The 24,965-nt window shown below is 46.2% G+C and overlaps 1 protein-coding gene across 1 annotated transcript in view; it reads right to left on the bottom strand.

Moving 5' to 3' along the window:
• Positions 1–24,965, bottom strand: part of Gat (sodium- and chloride-dependent GABA transporter) — a 261,834-nt gene that overhangs the window by 44,813 nt on the left and 192,056 nt on the right. The window contains exon 2 of the mRNA XM_077640873.1: positions 7,162–7,293. Within this exon, the coding sequence (XP_077496999.1) occupies positions 7,162–7,293 (132 nt within the window). The remainder of the gene's footprint in view (positions 1–7,161; positions 7,294–24,965) is intronic.

The raw sequence follows: 24,965 nt of genomic DNA, 5'->3' as shown, positions 1-24,965 counted from the left end.
GTTCATCTCCAGAGTGACTTACCAAAAGAATGTTATAAGCGAATCGCAGATTACTTTAGAATTATCCATTAAATCTTATCACCAACTGTTCCTAATTTAGGCCTCTGAATACCTCCTATAAACCGGCGGAGAACAGCATTGGCGACGTCGTGTCTCCCTGCCTGACGCCCTTCCTTATTAGAATTTTATTGCTGACTTTATGGAGCTCTATGGTAGCTGGCACCCGCTATAGATATCTTCCAGTGTTTTCACATAAGGCTCTTCTACACCTCACTACGCAATTATTGCATGATTGCTGGGGTTACGACTGAGTCAAAGGCTTTATGATAACCTATGAAGGCTATATATGGGGGTTGGTTACACTCTGCGCATTTCTAGATCACCTAATCAATAGTGTGCATATGGTCTATTGTCGAGTACCCTATAAGAAAGCCTGCCTGATTATTTGGGTGATTGAAGTCGAAAGTTGCCTTGACTCTTTTAGTGATTACCTTAGTAAATACCGTGTAGGCAACCGGCAGTAAGCTGATCGGCCTGTAATTTTTCAAGTCGTTGGCGTCTCCATTCTTATGAATTAAGATAATGTTTGCGTTCTTACCCTTCCAAGTTTCTGGTACGGTCGAGGTCGTAAGGCATTGCGTATATAGGGTGGCTAGCTTTTATAGCACAATCTCCCCTCCGTCCCTCAACAGATCTTCTGTTACCTGATACTAACTAGCTGCGTTCCCCATTTTCATTTCCCCTAAAAATTTCTTTCCTTCTTGCTGTTCGCTGCGGCTTCTCTCATTAACGTCCAGATTGCATTGCCTACTGTAGAGATCTGTGTAGAAGTATTCGGTTACTTTAACTATCTCATCCATAATGCTAATGACATTGACCGCTTTGTCTGTTAAAGAAAACGTCTTGTTTTTACCTAGTTCCTCTAGTTTCGTGTTCACCGAATTTAGGCTACCTCCGCTCTTTAGAGCATGCTCGATTCTCTGCATATTAAACTTCCATATGTTGACTACCTTGCGCTAATTGATTAATTTTGATAGCTGTGCTAGATAGGGGGAGCTTGCACAATCCCCGTGTGCTTCTTTCAATACCTGGCATCAGGTAGAAGATCAATTTATCGCCGACAGAACTAAAACAAGTCACTCTTTAATATTTCCATGAGCACTATGCCAACCGGGTGCACGTCTACACCGACGGCTCAGTGAACCCTATCAGTTCTTCGGGCTGCGTGGTCCTCCCCGCAATGACTACAGATATTAGAGGCAGGATAGCTCACCACACTTCTTCGACGGGTGCAGAACTTATCGCTATTCGTATCGCCATTGAACATTCAACATGGATCAGCAGCGCCCTCAGCAGTAATCTATTTTCCCCGATTCCAAAGCTGCTCTTTAAGGCTTACAAGCTTCTCCTCACAGCGGAGTCCATGAACAACTGGGCGCGGAAATCCGACAGCTACATCACTGTGCCCTAAATAAAGGACAAGACATTATCTACCAATGGCTACCGGGGCACAGCGGCATAACGGGCAATCACCACGCGGATGAGGTCGCGCGAACTGCTCACCACGACGGCGATTTTGTGTCGATCCTCTTTTCGAGATCGGACGCAGCGGCCAGGCCTCGCGCTCTTGCGCAGGACATCACGCTTGCCCCGTGGAATTAATATAAATAATTGTTTTTTGGGGGGGGGGGGAAAGGAAATGGCGCCGTATCTGTCTCATATATAGTGGAATTCCGGTCAATTTTCCAATTCACGTTTAAAAGCCTTGGACCCAGATCTGAAGCTCCGGCTTCCATACGGCCTACCACGACGTGACGAAACTTTGCTGAGTCGCCTGTGGCTTGGTGTAGCTTTCACCAACCATTACTCGTTCTAAATCAGCCTGGCTGATAGCCCTCTATGTGCCATCTGCGGGTATGGGTATGACGAGACTATATCCCACATTCTTTGTGACTGCCCTGCCTATAGCGCCGAAAGGCAGTCGCTCTGCCGTGCGCCGAAGCGTCTAGATCCACGCCCACTGACATAATAATAATAATTGGTTTTTGGTGGAATGGAAATGGCGCAGTATCTGTCTCATATATCGTTGGACACCTGAACCGCGCCGTAAGGGAAGGGATGAAGGAGGGAGTGAAAGAAGATAGGAACGAATAGGTCCCTGACAGAAATGAAGATTCTCGGCCACTCTCCGCGGCGATCGTCGGCGGTGAATGCCTCCAAGGCACTGCTTCGCTTCATGCGAACTTCTAGCCTGCACGATAGGCTGTGACTCTTACGAACGCTGCCTTTTCATAGTGACTCTCCTTTCTCTTTCCCTTTTTATCCCCTCACCCCTTTCCCCCGTGTAGGGTAGCAAACAGATCATTCTTCCGGTTAACTGCCCTGCCTTTCCTCTTCCTCCTCCCTCTCCTCCTGTGCTACCTGTATTGTGTCTGTGGGCGTTAGGCTCCCTGATCCTTTGACGTTTCTTAATGAAGTATTTCCTCTCCTGAAGAAGCTTGCCGGTATGCTGTCTAACTAGCCTACAGCCTACTTCTACTGCGCATACCGTAGATACAGCTGTGAGATTATCGTTCATTTCTTGAATGTTAAGGTCGTCGTCATCAGTTAACGCCCAATATCTGCTTTGTAACAATATACTTACTTCCTCCACTTTCCCTCTCACCGCTAACTCGCTAATGGACTACCGCTTCACTAGTTTCTTCAGTTCCCTCTCCAAATCTAGGCTAATTCGAGACCTCACCATCCTGTGGTCGCTAAAACGCACCTTCCCGAGTTCCTGCACATCCTGTAAATTATTTGTCTCTTCAAACACAACTAATAACTCTCCCCAGGTATTCCTAGAGCATATGCCATCACGGCCTAATGCCTGGTCTCCAGCCTACTTCTCCTCTACCTTGGCATTGAAGTCGGCCATCAGTACACTGTACACTGTTAACAGGAAGGAGTAAAAACGGAGTGACCTGTCCTCTAGTACACGCCCTGATATAAAGGAGTGTGCACTAGAGGACCGCTCACTCCGTTTTTTACTCCGATATAGGCGTATTCATGTTTAGAGAGCACAGTGTTTTTATATTGCTCACTGCCGATTCCACGTCCTCATAGAAGCTTTCTACGACCTGATTATCATAGTAAGATATAGGCGCGTTGGCCTGCACTCCATTTAGTTTGTACCGCTTACTAAGCCTAATTACAATAGCTGCCACCCTCTCGCTAATACTTCAGAATTCTGCTATGTTGCTAGCTATATCCTGATTTATGAGGAATCTCACGCCTACTATTGTTCTCGTCTGTCCGCTAATCCACTATAGCATGGTACGTGCCCGTCCTTTAACACTGGATACGTTTAATCTGTCCTACTAATCTCACTAAGCCCTATGGAATCCCATAAAATACTCGCTAGTTCCTCGAGCAGCACTGCTAGACTAGCCTCACTGGATAAAGTTCTATCGTTAAACGTTGCCAGGTTCAGTTTCCAGTGGCGGCCTGTCCGGAGCCAGAGATTCTTAGCACCCTCCGCTGCGTCACAGGTCTGGCCACAGCCTTGGTCACCTGCTCCGCAGCCGCTGAGGACTGAGGGACGTGGGTTGATTAGTTTGTTCGTATAGGAGGTACACGACGGCCAAATCCTGTTCTGGTGAGAGAGTGCATTGTCGGTTCTGGTCGCCGAGATCAGGCCGCACACCAGGCCTGGTTATGCAATTTCATCGACACGCGCAGGTTTTTTTTTTTCTAATTCTGTGAAGAATTGCGGGGTACCGGGATTCGAACGCCGGTCTTAACCCTCTTGCATGCGAGGCGGATGCTCATCTTCGCGTGCAAAAGGACAGGGGTTCGAATCCCCGGTCCTATACGACACGGTATATGCATTTCTGACCCGCACGTACACAAGAGTAACCGGCAAGCAGCCGCTGCCAGAGGATATGAAAAGACCGAACCATCTCCACGCTAGAGGGCGAGACTGCGTTCCGTCGGGACAAGTGCTCAGTCACCTTTGCTGCTGCGGCGCTTGCTTTCCGAGCGCGCCTACTGCACTCCCTGTGTCCCTCTTTCTAGTTTCAGTTTCTCTCACTTCGGGAAGATTCAGAGGAACTCGTGGGGAAGAATCGAAAGGAGACGCGCCATCAATTTCTCATTCTTTGACCCCGAACCTACTCAGACTGAAAATGAAGCAACCAGCCATATACCTTTAGCGACGTTCCTTTCCCCGCAGCAGTACTGCTAATATCTTTCTCCGACATTATTTTAGAAAACCAGGTGCACGAACTGGCTGGTTGACTTCTTATCAGGCGATCATACATTACCCGAAGAATGTGCCTCTATCGAAACAAGCGTTAGCCTTAACTACAACACGGGCATAAAGTCTCCCGGTATAAGCAAACTGTAGGAAAATGCGCCGATTTGAGGTCTTAGTAATGCTGCAGTTGTCTTGCTAAAACTGCTTACCCGGATCATATAGTTGAGAAGAGCAAAATTTTAAATCCCAAATACAACTGCTGCAGACTGGGCTAGGTAGAACGTATTAATAAGCTTGTTCCGCGGTGCTCAGTGCTACAAAAGGACGTACACAAGAAAGGGGAGACGGAAAGGCACGGTTAAGTGAATTAATTGCAACTGCAGGGCACCCTTTACCTGTTCCCATCTTCTGCACAGTTCTGAGCCGTGAAAGCTTTCAAAAGGCTTCAAAACTTCAAAGATTTTATTTCTTCCTTACGAAGAAAAAGGAAGGTGAGGCAAAAGGCCTGTAGCGTCTGACGATGCCTCAGCTTCCTTGTACAGTTTGCAGTACAGTGCAGAGGTAAAAAAAAAATTGAACATGTACAAATCAAACAAGCATTCAACGTTTTACAGAACAAAGCAAAGAGAAAGAGGCTCAGACATTGCATGAAATGTCATCATGGCGGAGCAACAAACATGACATAAAACCAGGCATCGCTTGCGCACAAAAAACAGATAGGTGAAATACACAACACTTTTCAATTGTATTAATACTGTTCAAGCACAAAAAGGGCCAATATTTATTAAGTAAGCTAAGATTGTGTCAGAACGTTGGTGCACAAAAGTTTAAGGATTTAACATGTCATTTTGCATTTAGCAGCGCTTGGCTGTTGCATTAAAATGATTGAGAGAAACACTAAAACCAAGATCATCCGAAAAATTATTTAGGGCGGTAGGTGATTGATAGATCATTTGCTGTTTCCCGTAGTTGGTACGCGTCCTAGGGACTAGTTTACTATGTGCTCGAAGGCTATACTGTGATGAGGAATTGTCTGGAATAGTATTATACAGGCGGTTTTTGTAGATGTGTTGGAACAAAGGATAAAATTATACCTGATCCACTTTAAGCAACCTGTGTTTGATAAAGAGTGGTGCTGTAGCCAGATATTGAGGATGACCGTGAAACCCTTCGATTGCTCGTAATGCCTTCTTTTGTACAAGTATCAGTTTATTGCAATTGCTTTTAGTCGTAGTGCCCCAGACGAGACAACAATAAGACAATTTGGAATAAAAAAAGTGCATAACACATAGATAACTTCAACCATTTAGGTAGGAGATGGGAGATTCTATAAGTGCAACTAACTATTTTAAATAGATCAGATATAAGATTAGTGACGTGAATATTCCAAGAAAGAGTTTCGGAAAACCAGACACGGAGACATTTGAGACTGCTGACTCAATCAATTATTGTGCTCCCGTAATGAATATTGAGTGCATAGCGTTCAACAACGTTGATCGGCCTAAATATAATGTAGGTAGTTTTCTTCAGGTTTAGGGTCAGACTATTTGATAATAATAATAATAATTGGTTTTTGGGGAAAGGAAGTGGCGCAGTATCTGTCTCATATATCGTTGGACACCTGAACCGCGCCGTAAGGGAAGGAATAAAGGAGGGAGTGAAAGAAGAAAGGTAGAGAGAGGTGCCGTAGTGGAGGGCTCCGGAATAATTTCGACCACCTGGGGATCTTTAACGTGCGCTGACATCGCACAGCACACGGGCGCCTTAGCGTTTTTCCTCCATAAAAGCGCAGCCGCCGCGGTCGGGTTCGAACCCGGGAACTCCGGATCAGTAGTCGAGCGCCCTAACCACTGAGCCACCGCGGCGGGGCAAGGGCAGACTATTTGCCTGCAACCACATATGTAATCTAGTTAAGTAAATGTTGGTCATACTTTACAGGGCAGGCAGTGAAGGGGCAGTGAAAAAAAAGTTCATGTCGTCTGCGCACATTACAAGATCAGGTGAATTTAATATTTGGGATATATCATTAATGCAAACTAAGAATATTAAAGGCCATAAGATGGACCCTTGCGGAACACGTTGGGTTATGGCTAGCTTGTCGGAACAATTCTCGTTTATGCGAACATACTTTAAGCGGTTTTCTAAATAGCTTGTGAGGAGATCCAGGGTTATTCCGCGCACACCGTAGGCACGTAACTTATTAAGAAGAATGGTATGCTGTACGCAGTCAAACGCTTTGCGAAAATCAAGAAACAAACCCAAGGTGTATCTTTGCTCTTGAATATTATCGATAATTTTGTCTTTAATTTTGAGCAGTGCTTGTTCGGTGGACCTGTTCTTTAAGAAGCCGTACTGTGTAGAAGCTATAATGTTATGTTTGTCGAAAAAGTTCTGCAATCTGCTGTTAATCGCAATCTCAAATTATTTTGATAATACAGGTAATACAGAAATAGGCCTATAGTTGGAGATTTGATTCCTGTCACCGCCTTTATAGATAGGGCACACACGAGCAATTTTAAGTCGTCTGGGAACACTCTCGTTTCAAACATAAGATTTGCAACGTGAGCCAACAGGCCAGATGTAGATGAAGAGACGTACTTTAACGGCGCAGCTGCCGCGTGGTCATACCCAGGCGATACGTTATTCCTAATGTTATTGATTAATGCTTGCACTTCATTTGGAGTTGTTAGCGCAAACACTACAGAATTATGCAATGGTGTAATGGGAATCGGGTAGTCACTGCTAAGTTCGGGTTTATCAGTTGTTCAATATCAATCCCACAAGCAGTCGCGCATCGTTTATTTATTGGGATCTTTATGAAAGTAGTTTTGGCCGCAATACACGCAGATAAAAACAAATCTTAATTTGACTTGTCGTTAATCGTTTCGGCAAAATTTATGCAGGATGCGATGTGGGCCTCGTACCTTTGAAGATGGGGCATATCTTCCAGACTCCAAGGCCGCCGATGCAGAGGAACTGGCCGAGCGACGTCTCCAGGAAGAAGGTGGGGATGCCCGCCAGGAACAGCGTCAGCAGATACGGCACCAGGAACGCCCCTGCGAACATCCAAACACCAGCTCTTAAAAATGGGGTTTTTTAATGGGCCCGAATCGACCAACTACTGGCTTATGATTGCCTCGTTACAAAGCCATCTATTTTACCAGCCACTGCGTTTAACTCCGCACTTGCCTTCGAAGACTCAGCTGAATAAAAATAATACGACAATTATGGTGTCAGCCTTTACTCATTCAGAGCTAATTGAATGAGTAAACAGTAAAGTTAGCAAACTCCACGTCGAAACCTAGTGGCTCACTGCGTCCACATTTATCCGGGTGTCATGCAGGCGCCGGATAAAAGTGGCTAATAACTTCAATAAATACAGAAGCGGTGAAGTGTATTGTTCGTTCAAGCAGTTCACCCGTGAGAACTTTATATCAGTGCATATCTGCTACTGTACCCGTTTAAAAAATTTTGTTTCGAGACACCACCGCGTGAAGTCTGGCTTCCCACAGGGAAGTGTACTAGGTCCCCTTCTTTTCCTAATATATATTAATGATCTTCCATTTAGTCTTTCTTCAAAAATCCGACTGTTTGCTGATGATTGTGTCGTATATCGCCCCATAACAAATTCTTCAGATATCGTCGCTCTTCAAGAAGACCTTTCACAAGTGCAACATTGGTGTGACACGTGGCTCATGTCTCTTAATGTTTCAAAGACCTCACTGATTTCTTTTCACCGTCGCCCCAACTTCATCGCGCCAGTGCACACTATTAATAACTGCCAAATTTCTTCAGTCAATCATTACAAATACTTAGGCGTCCATATCTCTCATGATCTAACTTGGACTCTCCATGTCGCCAACATAACTAACTCTGCGAACAGTGTCCTTGGATATCTTAGGCGCAACCTTGCTCTAGCACCAAGTTCTCTCAAATCGCTCGCTTACAAGACTTTCGTCAGACCTAAACTTGAATATGCTCATTCTGTCTGGGATCCCCATCAGATTAACCTAATTAATACCATTGAGTCAGTTCAGAATAGTGCCGCCAGGTTCATCTCATCTGCCTACTCCTATCATACCAGCATCTCAGGTATGAAATCACGATTGCAGTTGCCTACGCTAGTCACCCGTCGGAACGCAGCACGTCTCTGCTTATTTCATAAGTTCTTTCACAACTTTCCAGAAGCCAACCGATTAATTCCACATGTGCATCGCATTTCCCGCCATAACCACCCGAACGCTGTTTACCCTGAACGTGCACATACCACCACATTCCAGCAATCATTTTTCTTAAAAACTGCCCGTGACTGGAATAACCTCTCCGCCGAAGTGGCCACCATCATGAAACATCGACTGTTCAAGACCACTATCGAGGAAGCCTATTCATCAACATAATTTTTGTCCATTTTTCATTAATGTATAATATTTTTTGCCGTGTTATCCCCACCCCTCATGTAATGTCCCGAAAGGGACCTTTGAGGAAAAAATAAACAAAAATAAATAAACTATCAGCCATCTGAGAGTTCATAAATTATGGGGATTTGGGGAAGTGGTGGCATCTGACGGCGACGGGATAAAGGTAGAGGCAAAGCCACAAGTCATACTCGTAGCATGAGCCCAAATTAAGCGTTTCCTCGATCCTCCTCTTACTATGGCGTGTTTCCTAACTGGTATGATCAGAGTTCTGTTACTCATTAACAAAGTTGCGCCGGTGTTAGCGGCTAGCGGAAGGGGAAATCATATCGGGTACCAAGACGACAAGGATAGAGAACAGAGCACTAACAAGATGGTGGATTTTTCAAACAGTTATTTTCAGTTTTCATACAGTAAGAAACTCTTAAGTTGTCTTAAGTTTATAAGTTTTATAAGTTAAAAGTTTTTTTTATATACCAGATGTTACAGGGAAGACTAAGTAATTTTCAAAAATAGGATTTTTGAGGTAAAAATATGGTTTTTGCGGCATGGCATTCCCAGGCTTGGCGGACACGAAAAAAAAAACGGTGAAAAATCCTAACTAGTCAGCTGGTTAAGTAATTTTCAATAATTACTTTTAAACTATTAAATTTAGGCGCCTGGTTACAATTAGAGATCTGTAGCCGGTCGTTAGTAATAGGCACATGAGTATTTAGAATTTCGAAAACGCGATTACCTTCGCCGCTGTGACTCGACAAAATCTGGCTGCATCGTGGGAAAATGCATGCGCTTTCGAAAGCGTGCAGGCGAAGCAACCCCTCATGTGCACATTAGTCAAGAAGCCAAATATTTTCGAGCCACAGCGGCGAAGGTAATCGTGTTTTCGAAATTCTGAAAACTGATATGCCTATTATTAACGACCGTCTACAGATCTCTAATTGTAACCAGGCGCCTAAATTTAATAGTTTAAAAGTAATTATTGGAAATCACTTAACCAGCTTACTAGTTAGGACGATTCATCGGTTTTTTGGTGTCCGCCAAGCCTGGCAATATCATGCAGCAAAACCCGTATATTTATCCAAAAAATTCTATTTTTCAAAAACCTATTCTTCCCTCTAACACCTATTGTATACACTATATATGACTACTCATTTCGGCTAGTTCGTTTTCTGCATTCCCCTTCGTAGAAATTGACACGGAAAAAGCTGCCCGCATGTCCACGCAACAGCACACTTACTCCTTTGTCGACTTTCTCGAGAAAGTCGCCTGTGGCTGGGAGACTTAATCGCAATGGCAGACTCTCCTGCGTGTGAGATGTGTGGGTGCGCCGAAACTATAGAACACCTTCTTTGTAACTGCCCTCGGTTTCAGCGCGAGCGTGCACTCCTGACCGCAACACTCCGCCGTTTAGATCCTCGGCCCCTTAGTGAAGCCAAGATTCTGGGTCCTTGGAGTAAGCCTTCATCGCAGAGGACAGCTTTGAAGGCACTTTTCAAGTTCTTGAAGGACTCAGGACTGAGTGCAAGATTGTGAACTATCCGTGTGTGCCCTGTGTACCCTGCAAGTAACGGCCAACGGACGTGTGGAAAAGTGATCATCTCCTTTTGTTCTCTCCCTTTTCTATCTCTCCCTCCGTTCCCCTTCCCACGTGTAGGGTAGCATACCGGGCGCTGCCTAGTTAACCTCCCTGCCTTTCCGTCTTTCTCTCTCTCTTTTCGAGAAAGACGTCGAACCGAGAAGGTACTACAACCAATGATCCATGCGATTCGACGAGCGCGGACTCGGCTCAGCAGTCTAGCGGGCCTCGCGCAAGTCAATAAGGCATCTGATTGCTGGGCGATTGTCCTTGGCAGACGTGCAGGCGGTCATGGCACCGCTCGCGAACCTTCTGTCAGGAAATACAGCTGGTTAAATGTGGTTCCACGACGCGGTGAAGGCAAATATATCCGCCGCACTCTGTGACGAAACTTTCGGCCTCGCACTACGGGAGATTCGATCTCGCCGTCCACGGTGGGGCCTGTTTAGCATCCCGATTTGTGCGCTCGGGAAATAACACCGCGGCACTGCAGTGGGGGTGCCATGAGCGGCGTCCTATCGTTGTCAGCCCCCTCCGGGCTGACAATGAGCTTGCGCCAGTTTGCGAAACACTTCGCAAAAAAAGAGCGCCTTTGGTTGGCCTAAGTCAAACACTGCCCTGGACACTCTGTCGCCAATGGACTTCGCGGCTCAGTTGCGTAGTTGACAAGCCGCAGCATATTGTCCTGACAACGCTGCCTAAGTAAGGACAAGTTTTTTTTTTTCGCTCTTTGTTGCTATACGTCAATCGACTAAGAGCTTAGGATTTCTGAGAATGATCGGTACTCTAGTGGAGCTATTAACTTTGCAATTCACAAGTCTGGGCCAGGAGTGCTACCCGAGCGCCATCGGGCTGCAACCCTGATGGGAGACCATCAGGACTACTGCCCGCCTGGGTATTATTTTTTTTTCATTTATTTACCAGAAAGCACCACGTGGGCATTACACAGCACGGAAGAAAAATGAATAAACAAAATACACTAGTAAGGTAACGAAATTTAAAGAGTATCCTGGAATGAATCACTGCAAGAGGTTTAAGCAGTTATCAATAAGAACATTATGAATGCGATATACCAGAATTGAAGCATGCAAGAATGAGCTACAACCTGCTCAAAGTCCTAAGAAAAGAAAAGAAGCACAAAGAATGGAAAGCCAGCCGGCCAAAATACAGATCCTGCACGCCTAATCTCTTAGACCATCTTTCAGTACTAAAATAAATTTATCTCAATCAAAACTGTTAACTACAGAGTGAGGGAGGGCATGGCATTCTTTTATCGTCATGTGTAAAAAGGAAAATATGACTGCGCCTGCTCGCGCAGATAGATTTTTTTATTGCGTGTGAAGTCGATGTACGGCAGGCCTAATTAGCGGTGCGGAGTAGGGTGTGGGGTTTAAGTATAACTTATAAAAAAGGCAAGACGTTACATTTTCTAATAAGGGAGTAATTACTGATTAACATCCACCCAAGCACAGCAGTCTTTCTACGAACTCAGCTAACCGGGACGGCAAGCTTATGTTAGGGCTAGAGCGAACTGATCAATAACTCGAAGTGGGAACAGTGTTAGTCAAATGTTTAGGAGAATCCCCCACGGTGGAGTAGATTTGTAATGACGAAGTGATTATTCATCGGCATTCACTATAGTAGCCGATTGGCTGCGCTTGGATTGATGTCAATTAGTAATTACTCCCTCATTGCAAATCTACTTCCCCTTAGGGGTTCCCCTGAACATTCGATCAGCGTTAAGGTCCTCTTTTATTACAGTGATGCTTGAGTAATGCGAGTAATAACATGCTGTAAATCGACTGACCCTGGTTTGCAGCATCTATAATTTGTTAATAAGGTACTGTTGATGAGGACACGAAATGAATGAGAAATATTCAAGCTTCGGTCTCACGAGCGTGGTATAAGCAATTTGTTCCTTATCTTTGTTAGCTGTGGAAAGTGACTGGCGTGTAAAACCTTGAGTTTTATAAGAGTTAAACAGAAGGCAATTGGCATGAGTACTCCACAGTAGATTGGGGGTGAAAGACACTCCTATGTATTTAAAAGATTCAACAGGCTTTATTTCACTGTTGCTGACTGTGTACATGTTTGACAAAACGTGGCAACCGGTACTTAAACGCAATACTTTTTATTATTAAGCGCCATTTTCCAATCAGAGCATCGCCTGTTTAATTTAGACAAATCATTATGTCACAAAATATTTAGTAAGATTAGAGAGTGGACGGTAAATGGCACAATCATCGCCGAATAATCTGATTCATAATCTAATGCTCGAAGCACTATCATTAATATATAGCAGAAATAATGTTGGCCCAAGGATGGATCCTTGGGAGACACCAGATTTTACCGACTGAAAAGGACGTTAACGTCGTTAGCAATGACTGATTACATAATCAGTAATGACCGATTACGTCGCTGGTAATCATAATAAGCCAGCAGAAAATAAAAATAATGTTGGCCCAGGGCAGCTCCTTGGCAGATACCAGATTTTACAGAATGAAAATAAGGTTGAACGTCGTTAGCAATGACTGATTCCGTCGTCATGAGCGACTACGTCGTTGGTAATGATAATAAGCCAGCAGAGTCACTGATGTGGTACTGCTCTTTGTAAAAAGCTGGCACCATCCACATAATTGTTGTGCGAATCCGAGAAACGCTACGTTACGGTCACCACTATCCCTTGATTGGTAGTTCCGTGTCAACTAATCATTAGAATGACATGTTAATTTTTCCCGTGATCCCGAACTCTCTCTTAGATTGTCCTTGCTGGGTGCTTCTTTGTGTTTAGCGCTATTGCCATGTGCGAACAGAGAAAGAAGCATTCACACTAACGCCATAGACCACAAATAAAGCGAAATAGGATATTAGTTTCCCTTGAATCTCGTGCAAAGAAGGGAAATATGAACTTGGAAAAAACGTTTGCGGCCACCAGCCGTCCTTAGTTTCAGGCGCTTTCTTCTTCTTTTCAAGGCCGGGCCAACTTTGACCAAGAAATATGCGCTCAGTTGAAGAAAGGATGCCAAGCCCAGAATGAAAGTTGCAAGAGCAGCGTATACGGTACGAGGCACAAGAAACATTACGCGCAGACCACCGAGCGTCTGATTCCAATACGCTTTTTACTTTCGATATTCGGTGGAATCTGAGCTGAGAGCGAAGTGGTGCCCAAAGCGTTGGATATTTCTTTTTTCTTTTTTGCGCCTTGAGAACATTATCGAACCCTACTATGCATGCAAATTACGTACGAATTTATCTTGGTCTTCAAGCTGCGCCGCAAAATTTTTCTGCCACAGCAGTACTGATACAACGGGCCCCGTTCGAGGTTTATGCCCCACCGTGCGGCCCATGGGAGGCGCAAGGTGGAAGCCGGGGCTGAGCGCTCACCTTGGCAGCTTGTGGCAACAGGTGGAAGCAGCCGAGTACGCGGAAGGAACCTCGGGTCTCCAAACGAGGTCGCGCACCTTATTTCCTCCTCCACCAATAGCGTCGCCGGATACGGTCGTTGTGTTTAGCTGCTTTATGAACTACTCTGCGTTTTCATATGCGCCGGTTGCGAGAGGGTGCATGCGTTATCAACATTTTTGAAGCGAAAAGCTTCACCACGCTAGGTAAAGCAGTCGTCGCGTAGGCCGGAGAGCGATCTTGAACGACCTTCATCCCAACCGCGTTAGCCGTCTATACGACCATGTGTGATGCAGTTATAATGTCGGACCCTTGACTCCTGACCTTGACCCATAACATTTAGTTGACCTTTGACATTGCTGCCCTTTGGGTTGACCTTTGACCTTAAGAACATCCGATGGGGTGATGTGAAGCCAAGTGATGACATCCGATGTGGGTGTCGTAAGACCATGTAATACGAAGTCATAACCACATAACCACGTGGTCGTGTGGGCATATATATATATATATATATATATATATATATATATATATATATATATATATATATATATATATATAGAGAGAGAGAGAGAGAGAGAGAGAGAGAGAGAGAGAGAGAGAGAGAGAGAACAGCTGCCGCGAGCGTGTAACGGAGTTGCCATGGACGAGCCTCAGACGTTTAGCAAGCGTACTTGCTTTTTTCGCTGAATTCCAGGGTTAGCCAAGTGAAGCCACTGCCAATTTTTTTTTTCTTCCTGTATCGGTGAAGGCCATGAATGGCCGCAAGCAACACATTATGGGAATTTAAAACAATTTATCTGCGTGAAAGTCGTGGTCACCGTTCACGTTTCAATTTATTGTCGCCAATTCCTACTACCCTAATGACACGAATATAGAACTATCGCCCGTCTGCGCAGAGAGGAAACAAGCTCGGTTATTGTAAAGCGGGATGATTGGGTGCAGGAAAAAACTAAACAGGACACTTAGGGTCCACCTTAAATATAGACTCAACATCGTTAATGATTTAATACCGAGATATACGAAATTCGTACTCGTAGCACAGTGGTGCAGCGGTTAAGCGATGCGCCACTTCCCTGCTATGGCGGGTGCTGCCACTGGTGAGGCTTGTGAGACACAGGTTGCGCTTCGCTAGGAACCTCCCGCGACCAATAATTAATTTACCTGCCAGCTTCGAAGGTGCTCAGTTTGATGACAATATGGCGAGCAGGTTTTGATGACGCCACAAGGTGGCGCAACCTAGGTGGCCTCCTGCCATCTGGGTTACTTCCCTGGGAATTTTTCGGAGATTTTTCACTCGCGGTCGTCAGGTGCCGATGACGACGCTGGCTTTTTTTGCGACACGGGCTCCTTAACGCTATCGAGTTAAAATTTATTCCGGACAACGGCTCGAACCCTTCAACAGCTCCTGTGCCGGACCGACCTCGATGAGCTAACGAGGATGCCAGTGGTTTACGGGGTGGAAACGAATTAAGCACGAGCGCTCAGTGCTCAAGTGTCTGCAACCACCGACGGCCGGGAGCAGCTCAGCGGCACCGAGGCGACAGCGCCACACTTCAGCCGAGGAACCACCCAAAGGTCTAGCACACTCGTCTGAGCTTTGTCACTTTTGAACTCCACTTCCAAGTTGCAGCGGTCGCGATTTATCTGCCCCCAACGCCCTCCGTGAGCTCTCGCAGGGACAGGACATCCCCAGGAGGGATTCTCTGCGTCACATTGAGTGGCCTTCGAGGAGAGAACTCCTTTAGTCGGACACCGATAACGGCGGCCATTATTCTTTCTCGATCAAGCGCCCGATAGAGGGAGCCTCTGAGGCTGCTCTCTCTCCGCTCACTCTCCGCCAGCCCAGCGACGGCCGGCAGAAAAGAAAACGGCGGCTTTCCGACATTTTGTCGACGGCTGAGCCGTTCTCATGACTGCCCTCGAATGGGCCGCCCTTCCGCTGGGAGCCACCGACTTCTATCACTCCGGCCTCCTTTCCTGCCTCTCGGCACCCTGCGGACTTACAGGCTTCCCGCCACCGGTGATGCGCCTTCGCAACTGTGCTGCGCTCTTGACGTGTGCAACACCTCCGTCTCCTCCGAACTCCGCGGCCGGTGCAGTGCAGGTGGTCGCCACGTCTCTCGGCAATTCGACCGCGGTGCGGGCTGTCCGCCTCTCATCAGTGTGCTGGTTAGGGAAATTTAGTGAATCATTACGAGAACTTTACAGCGCGCAGGCGCTGTACCAGTACCGGGCTTAGGCAATTACCAAAACCCGGCACCCCTATTGAATACCAAAGAAATTGCTATTTGAACCAAAAAGCTACTGATTTATTAAGCTGATATGCGTGATAAATAATCTGCACAGGAAATAATGTTAGTCATTTTTTTTTACACGAGAACAGTGTGATTTCTATACGCATGCGTTTTTCTCAGAGGTAGTGGTAGTTACTTATCGAGATTGAAAAAAAACTACGGGGACACTTTGTGGGCGTAAAGTGTGCATGGCGAGCCTTTCTTATTACTGTGTCACCTCAACTGCCCGTTACTACAGTGTTGCTATACACAACTGCGCGTGCGCTGCGCGCCACAGCTGCCACTGGGGCGAGCGGCGCGACTGACGTCACTGTTGCTATGCGCACATATGCGCATGCGACACCTCCTGCTGGGGGAGCGAGGAGCATGCGCACCGGTGAGGGGGAGGGCAGCAGCTGGCACTGCGCCAATATGAGCCGGACGGACACCGTCACCGCGAGTATGACTGCTTAAAGGGACACTGAGGAGAAATTGAAGTTGGCTTGTATCGATAGGATACCAGCTCCTGATCACAAAAACGCCGCTCTTACTGAAAACAAAGCTCTTGTAAGGTAGAAAATAGCAAGAACCAAAATACAGGTATCGCCACCACAGGCCAATCTCGCAAGTACAAGCGTGGTGACGCCATAGGACAAGAGACGCCACCTTGGAGGAATTTTCCATCCTACTTGGGTTCGCGAATCTCTGAGGCTGACAAAGGTAGGTTGCGCAGATCCATATTGAAGTTTTGTTTTAAAACCAATAGTGCATTTTTATCACACAAGGAAGGCAGGAAAAAGACAACCTGAATGTTGGAAGCAAAGAAAACGGATGCTTGGCGGCGCCACAGGCGGTCAGGAGAGTTTCGATTTCTTATGGCGCTTCGCGTCTATGAGCTTTGCGTGCCCCGTGGTTTTGTTTTTGACGCGCTTCGATTTACCAGCGCCGAGCAGCAGAGGAACTCCAAGTGCCGCTTCAAGTGTTATTAACCTTTGAAGGAGCCTGTTAAGGCTTGTCAGATGATCGCCACGGTCGATGAAAAACTATGATGGCACGATGGTCGGTGATCATACAAGGCAGCACTTCTGTATTCGCACGCTTGCCCGGCGAAACATTCCCGGCTATGCCAGTCAACTTCAAACTACTTAACGGAAATCGTTTATTAGGGACGGGAGACAAGGTACAAGGCAGTTCAGAAAAATTGCTGATGGCCTAGCTCTGTTAGGCCAGGATATACCTAGCGAAAGCGCGGAGATTTCTGCATCAGAAGAGTGCATTCACTAGATGTGCCTTTATTGACGACTGTAACTTGAGCCGTCGTGGCGGAGCGGTAGCGCTTCCGCCTCAAACGCCGAAAGCCCTGGTTCGATTCCAAACCTCGGCACCGGACTTCTTTCCTTTTATTCAGTGAGTGGGCGGGGGGTTTCAGTGGCTCCCATGGATGTCGCCGCCGAATACGTTGGTTAGAGGTTAAGCCCAGGCTCTGTTAAGGCGCGTTTATGCTGCGGCGAGGCGCGCGCGCTGCACGGCGAAGTCACGTCGGTCAAAGCGAGACCCTCTATACTCCAACTGCGCTTGACCGCCGACGCGTTCGGCGGCTTCGGCGCACTCTGACCGCACTGGAGGGGAGATTGGAGCATGCATCTATTTCGCGCCGAGTGCGCCAGCCGCCGCCGGCCCGGCCAGACTGATTTGGTTCCGCGGCGAGGTGCGCGTTATATTCAATATAGCTGCAGCAGTTGGGCGGAGCTGTTCTTTTCGAGCTCGGCTATTTTAATCCATTCACAGTACATATCTGAAGGTACATGCAAGTTGGCGAGAGAGCCAGATCCATTGGACCCGTTGGATCTAGCGCAAGCCGTTGAAGCGTCGTGCGCCGGCTTTGGTTTCAAGCCGCCGACTTTAAACGCGACCGCCCTCGAGCACCCATTTGTTTTTTGTGGGCAAAAATAAATAAATAACTTGGCCCTTGCAACCGTGGGAGACCTCGACGCCGCCTGCTGCGCCGTGCAACCACGCCGTTCAAGGAATCACAGTCCGTTGGCCCCAAAGCCCCGGCCAGCCTCCGACGGGCGCAAGGTGCCGACCTTGTCCTGGCCCCTTGCGACTTCCCGCACTGGGGTTATCATATTTCGTTTGCAACGGCTGCTCTATGAGGAAGGGGGAAACCACCCGCCGGCGCCTAACCAAACCGTGCTCCCTCAGAAGCATCGCACGCTCTGTGGGGTTGAGGTCGCTGAAATGCAGGCCAGAGTTTTTGCGAAAACCACGTCGTCGAGTTCGGGAACAGGATACATCGTAACGCTGGCAAGACGCCGGTGCTAACGTAAACGAAGCGACGGTGGCGGCCCCCGATAGATGCCTTCAACGTGCGGCGGCGGTAGCTTTCAATTCGGCAGCTGCTAGACCGCACCGCTAGCTACCAGAAATCACGGAGTCTCCCTTTACGTCACGTTTCACGTCACTCCGTTCTGTGTCATCATAAGCGTTCTCCGTGTCGTCATAAGAGTTCTCAAGTTTGAATCGGAGCGGCGGGAAAAAAATTTTTCAACTTAGAATCCAAATTTCTTTGAAATAAATGCATCTTTCGCTCCCGGACAAGCGTCAACAAAGCCATGAAATGCCGAACTATCCGATATTGATAACAAAAAAAAAATTGATAGGGTTCTCTTCAGTGTCCCTTTAAAGGCTTTCGCCTTAATGCACGCTACACAATTCCTCTAAATTCTTGCTGGAACAATAATGTGACATAGGCAGAGGGCACCTGATGTTTTCGATGGGATTTTGGTCGTTATTTCCGGCTGTGCAGTCACGTAAAGGATTGCAAATATATTACGTATATCGCGTATAATCATAAACAGTAGTTGGAAGAACTGTAAAATGCAAAAATAAAGAATACACCTAAACTGTGCCCGGAAAAAATCACAATTCTGAGAAGTTTCATTTGGTTTGGTTTTATGGGGTTTAACGCCCCAAAGCGACTCAGGCTATGAGGGACGCCGTAGCGGGGGCTCCGGCTAATTTCGACTACATGGGGTTCTTTAACGCGCAATGCCATCGCATGCACAGTACACGGGGCTTTAGCATTTCGCCCCCATCGAAATGCGACCACCGCAGCCAGAATTCTGTGACGTGCTGGAGCCTCATGCTAGCTTCGAGGATGCATTGGTGATATGAGATTGCCAATTCATATCGTGATTATATATGACACACACACACACACACACACACACACACACACACACACACACACGCACACACACACACACACACACACACACACACACACACACACACACACACACACACACACACACACACACACACACGCACACATTTGTGTGTTTATTCGCAGGAATATTTAATGAGCGTTCTGCTGTTCCTTGCTCATTTTAATTTACAGCTCGCAAAAATTGTAGCCAGGAAAAATTAACGTAGTATCGTTGGCGCACGTTGATGGTTCGTAGTGAACATAAGAGCGTCAGAAAATGATTACACACATTGACTAGAATGTTAGCCGGACGACTGAGTACGCGATCCCCCATAGACAACACTCTGTACTGACGATATAACTTTTATCACAACCCTCAGCTGTCTTTTGGAGGGGTAGCTTCTAACAAGCGGGGAAACTTTGCTTCCGGAAATTTTAAACGTAAAGCTTATTCGCGATGTTCACCCGTCAGTTATCTTCACCAGCCAGCCCAAGAACAAATTTCATCGAATAAAAACCACTGGTGGCGTATACCATGAAACCATGCATCTACTCACAGGACCACACCGGCGTTGTCCCTAAGCGTACGGTGCGCGCTCTCTTCCGATCTTTTGTGCGGCGATCGTTGAAGTGACAGCGTACAAACAGCGTCAAGCGCAGCAGCGTTAATTGCGCTCGCAAGAGGTTAGCAACCAGTGCGCAGTGGCGTTTATTAGGGCGTGGCCGGCCTAAGCCTGGCACCACGACGCTGCTGCGGGGCACCTGCGAAGCTCACAGGCAGCCACGCACTTTTTTGTCCCTGCATCGCGAGCGCGGCAGCAAGCGGCAACAACGGTGGCGCGCTCCCTTATAAAGGGCCGCTTAGAAGGGCACCCGCTAATTGCGGTCATCCATCGCCGAAATTAATTAGGCGTCGCCCCCATACACGCACACACGGAGCGATGGCACTTAATAGCGCTAATTATCAAAGCAGCCCGACAGGGTGCCCATCGTGCTCTCACGCTCTGCAGGGACCCACCGAGACCGCCGCGTGGCGATGATACCAAGTGCGCACTTCCAAGGGCCAGCGAGCAACGAGGCAGCTGGGGTCATTTAACAGCGACATTATAACCGTTTTTATCACCGCTTCTATAAACTTCCCACAGCAGACTCACATTTGGCAGTGGACCTGGAAAAGCCCCTGCGGTTCGCGTCTTGTCCCGAACGAATGAAGACCTCGCTGAAGAGAGAGAGTCGCGCTCTCCGGAGTGGGTTCGTCGTGGACTCTGCGTTGTTCGGTGCACCGGTAGGCAATAAGCTCCGCGCATGACTTGCCCTTTGTCCGGCACCGCTGAGTCATCGAAGATCACTCCTTGTCTCGATCACGTGCTTTCGTTTATTTCTGAATTGATTCTGTGTTCGTCACATTGTGCCAGGGACCGCGTACTTTCGAGACTGATATCAGAATACCGGCGGAGTGACTTGTGCCGTTTAACGCCCAATGAACAGATGGGGCAGTAGATTGTGCGCAGCCGCAGCAAGGTCCAAGGCCGCAGCGTGGCTTGTAGTAAGGAGGCGGAGCGTCCGAGCTGCGCCAGCTGTGAGCGATGTGCGGAAGGAGCAAGGTAGTGAAAAGGAAGATACGGTGATGGACTGACACTAGGGAACTCCCAGAGAAGTTCAAGTGTGAGCGTTCATCGCACGGGAACAAACACGTGGCAGAGCCAGTGTTCCGCACGTCTGTCGATGGACGGTAGAAAACATCACATGGTAGGCAGTGCGTTCTGTCTAGGCGGATGTGCGGTGACGCTTCGTCAAAACGTGCCCGGGAGAAGGGAGAAGCCGGCAGCAGTCTTTGCTGCTGACCTGGGTTCTTGTCTTGTTTTAAGCGGCGTGTGCAACTACAAAATTTTTCGTGTAATAGACGCCGGGCTGCGCAGGAACTGACTGCGCATCTCAAGCATTGTATACGGCGTTTTCATGCCCGCGATCCGTTTCGAGGGGACAGTCTGTTGGCTCATACGGAAACTCACAGGCGGTAAGGAACGCAGAGAGGCTTGGCTTGAGATCTTATGTTATTCATTTCATTCATTTATTTTGATAGCCTTGATCAAGGGCTACTACAGAAGTGAATAATAAAGAAATTATATAGGAAAGGAATAAATACCAAACATTGAGCAGCGCAGAAATTTGTACAACCAGGGTTCGTCGATGAAACCGAATATAACACTAGCATGGAATTTAAGTAGAATATAAGTATCATGCAGTTTATCGAAAAATTTGCAGAATGATTGTGAAGTGATGGAACGAGTCTTAATGACCTCTAAGAAATTGCCCAATTAGGCTTCAGTTATTTTCCCATATTACGGGAATTGATATATACTGAAACTAAGTATACTGCTGAAAACACGAGGAAGAAATACATATGCACACCAAATTTCATTACAATATCCGTAATAATGAAACATTTTCAGGTTAAGACCAGCGCCAATAATATCGCCTAAAATGCGCCAATAATATCAGAGGGATCACTGCAATATAGCTACTGTACCGAAGCCGTGATATTTCAGTCATTCCGATTTCAAGTTATCTTTATTTACTCATTTTCCCCTTGTGGTTAATAGTCTCCGAACAGGAACTAAGATCTCTAGTTCTCAAATCAAGCTCTTGCCCTCCAGCACGTTTACTCATCTAAGTTTCAATACTCACACGTCGATGTTTCTTCAACAGAAACCTCACTCCAAGAAGCTAGATTGTTTTCCAGTTAGGAATAGTTTCAAGCAGTGGACAAGTTTTAGACATCGGTATGAGTTCGAAGATCGGTCTTTTCCGGCTGACATAATCCAGACGTTTTTTGGGCTCGAGAGGAGAGACAGTGGTTATAAAACAGTACGTCTAGTGTTTCCAATGACTTTGAGGCCTTTGCAAATACAGTACCAATATATGAATTCCAACGCAAGCCGGAACTAAATGTTTATCCTGAACATGTATATTTAGTTACTCACTCTAATGAGCAATCTGCCTTTAGTGCTCTAAGTAATATATACGAAATATTTCTGTTTTTTTATTGACATAAAAACGAATTTGCAAGGATTTATTACCATCTGTTTTTTTTTTACATCACTCGTCTATTTTTGTACGTTTAGATGGGCTTGGACAGGGCATCTAAGGCGAAGACCTTAAGCGTAACGGAGTGGATGCCAAGAGAAGGCAAGCGCAGCAGGTGGCGGCAGAAAGTTAGGTGAGAGGATGAGATTAAGAAGTCTGCGGAAATAAGGTGGCCGCTGTTGGCAAAGGACAGAGTTAATTGGAGAGATATGGGAGAGGCCCTGTAGTGGATGCAGTCAGGCTGCTGCTGCTGATGATGATGATGATATTTAACTTGGTAGGAGAGATATGACGTCAACCAATTACTGACAGTTTATTTTTATAGACAGCAATTTTGAATATTATTTTAAGATGCGAAGCCTTATGAAACTCCTTTGAGAAATCTACAAAATTCATACAAGTTTGCTTCTGGAATTCATAGACTGAGAGAGATATGTAGTATTTTGTGAGTTGTTTTATTCTATAATGTGCTTTGCGAAGCTCATGCTCATCTACCCATAAATTATTATTTGATAAAAGGAATAAATAACTCTACGTGGTATGTTCACTTAACTCACAGCATGCGCTAAAGATGAAAATCGGCCCATAATTATAACGTTGGAAGAGGGACAATTTGCTTGCCAAGGCACAGTCTTCGCGCGTTTTCAATCACTGGGAATGCATTTAAGCAGGAAGCTGGACAATTGGTGCTCAGAGAGGACATAGTAGCAGCGCTAAACAAGAGGGACAAAGGGAGAGAATACAAGAAAAACGCTACCGCTGCCAGTGAAAATTGAAAAATTTGCGTAAAAATTTAGATATACATTCTGAATCAATAAACATAATAATTTAGTAATAATAACATCATAATCATTTATTTTCATTTCAAACTGGGCACCTAACGTACGTAAACGTACATAATGATTGGTGAAACACATGTATAAAACTAAGTGAAATTGAAATACTGTTCTTGATTACCTTCATGTCTGAAGGGTGGACGCGGCATTTAAAAGCATCCTAAGTTCGCATAAACGTGTAAATGCTTATGCAGAGTTCAGACGTTACTTTTCCTTTAGGTCAGCATGCCCACGAAGCCCTCCTTTGTGCAATAAACCTAAGTTTTCCTTAAGTGCCTACAACACAACAAAATTAAAGGTTAAACTTCAGCATGCGAATTTGCATGAAAACGTCTCTTACAAGAATAACTTACAAAGACATTTGTAGCAATACATAGAAACACCGAGAGTTTTGTTGAACTCTTCAACGTTTCAGGATTCATTCTCGTAAATCGGAATTATTCTACTGCCATTTCTGCGAAATGCATAAAGGGTGAGTGTTAACAATTGTGGAAAGATTTAGGACCGATCAATGGGACTGACGTGGAGGAAATGCGATAGCATTTTTCTTTCACTCGCCAAGATATACTAATGCCGATTCTAGTACAGTTCAGATTCCACTGCCGTTCATTCGAAATCTTGATCCGGAGTTCCCGGGTTCGAACCCGACCGCGGCGGCTGCGTTTCGATGGAGGCGAAACGCTAAGGCGCCCGTGTACTGTGCGACGTGAGTGCACGTTAAAGATCCCCAGGTGGTAGAAATTTTCCGAATCCCTCCACTACGGCACCTCTTTCTTCCTTTCATCTTTCACTCCCTCCTTAATCCCTTCCCTTACGGCGCGGTTCAAGTGTCCGCCAAAATGTGACACAGATACTGCGCCACTTTCCCCAAAAACCAATTTCCTTACCAATTTCCTATTCACTCGAAATCTATTCTAATGCCGATCACAATCTAATTTCGATTACAATCCAAATATGTTCTCTTCGAATTCTGAGTTTTACTTATTTCATTTCGATTCTTAATCGTTTCATTTCATTTTTGCAGAGTCATTCTTAGTCCGCCCTCACCATTTTCTCCTCTACAAGTGGAGAGGACGATTTTTTTCTCTCCACCTGCCACGTATTTCTTCCACATATGGCTACCACGTATGGCAGGTGGCGATTTTCCAACAGATCGGGCTGTTTTCGCTTTCATAGCCTTCCCATTTTACCGCACTAACTGCGAAAGTTTAGAAAATCAGCCTTAATATTTATTCCTTCGTCTGGCTTGTTTATCACATCGTTTGCTAATGGTTTTGGCCAGAGAAATGCGCCATTACGATCAACGAAATCCTCGATCTCTCCTCTTTGCGGTGACACTAATATGGCGACCATCCCTCGCCGAAGATGCGCAAATACGCGATGCGCGGGACCACCAGAAGAGTGGTTCACACAATTTTGGAGGACTACAAATAAAAAAAATGTTATCTTCTATAATTTAGACTGCATACTCCGTCCACCCCCAATATAGCAGAGATGTGGGCGAGGGTTTCGTCTTGACCTCAACCTACTATCAGCATATCCCGCTATTAGTTTTTGGGCTCGGCATAACTGAAGACCTCAGCATCCCAAAACCAAATAAATTGAGCAACCGAACATCTTGAACATTCAGCTGTATGGTCCCCTAAGTAAATAATTTATGTTTTATGGTTTATGAGGTTTTAACACCCAAAAGCGACTTAGGCTATGAGCGAGACCGCAGTCAATGGCTCCGGCAATTTGGACCAACTGGGATTCCTTAACGTGCACTGATATCGCACAGTACACGGGTCTCTAGAATTTCGCCTACATCCAAATTCGACCACCACGGCCGGGATCGAACCAGCGCCTTTTGGGGTCAGCAGCCGAGCGCCATAACGAATGAACCACCAAGCCGGCTTAAATAATTTATCATGGAAATGCACGAA

Source organism: Amblyomma americanum, chromosome 10 (assembly GCF_052857255.1).
Source record: "Amblyomma americanum isolate KBUSLIRL-KWMA chromosome 10, ASM5285725v1, whole genome shotgun sequence".
In the NCBI taxonomy this organism is placed as follows: domain Eukaryota; kingdom Metazoa; phylum Arthropoda; class Arachnida; order Ixodida; family Ixodidae; genus Amblyomma; species Amblyomma americanum.
Note: the sequence above shows the minus strand (reverse complement) of the source record. Positions and strands in the feature narration are given on the sequence as shown.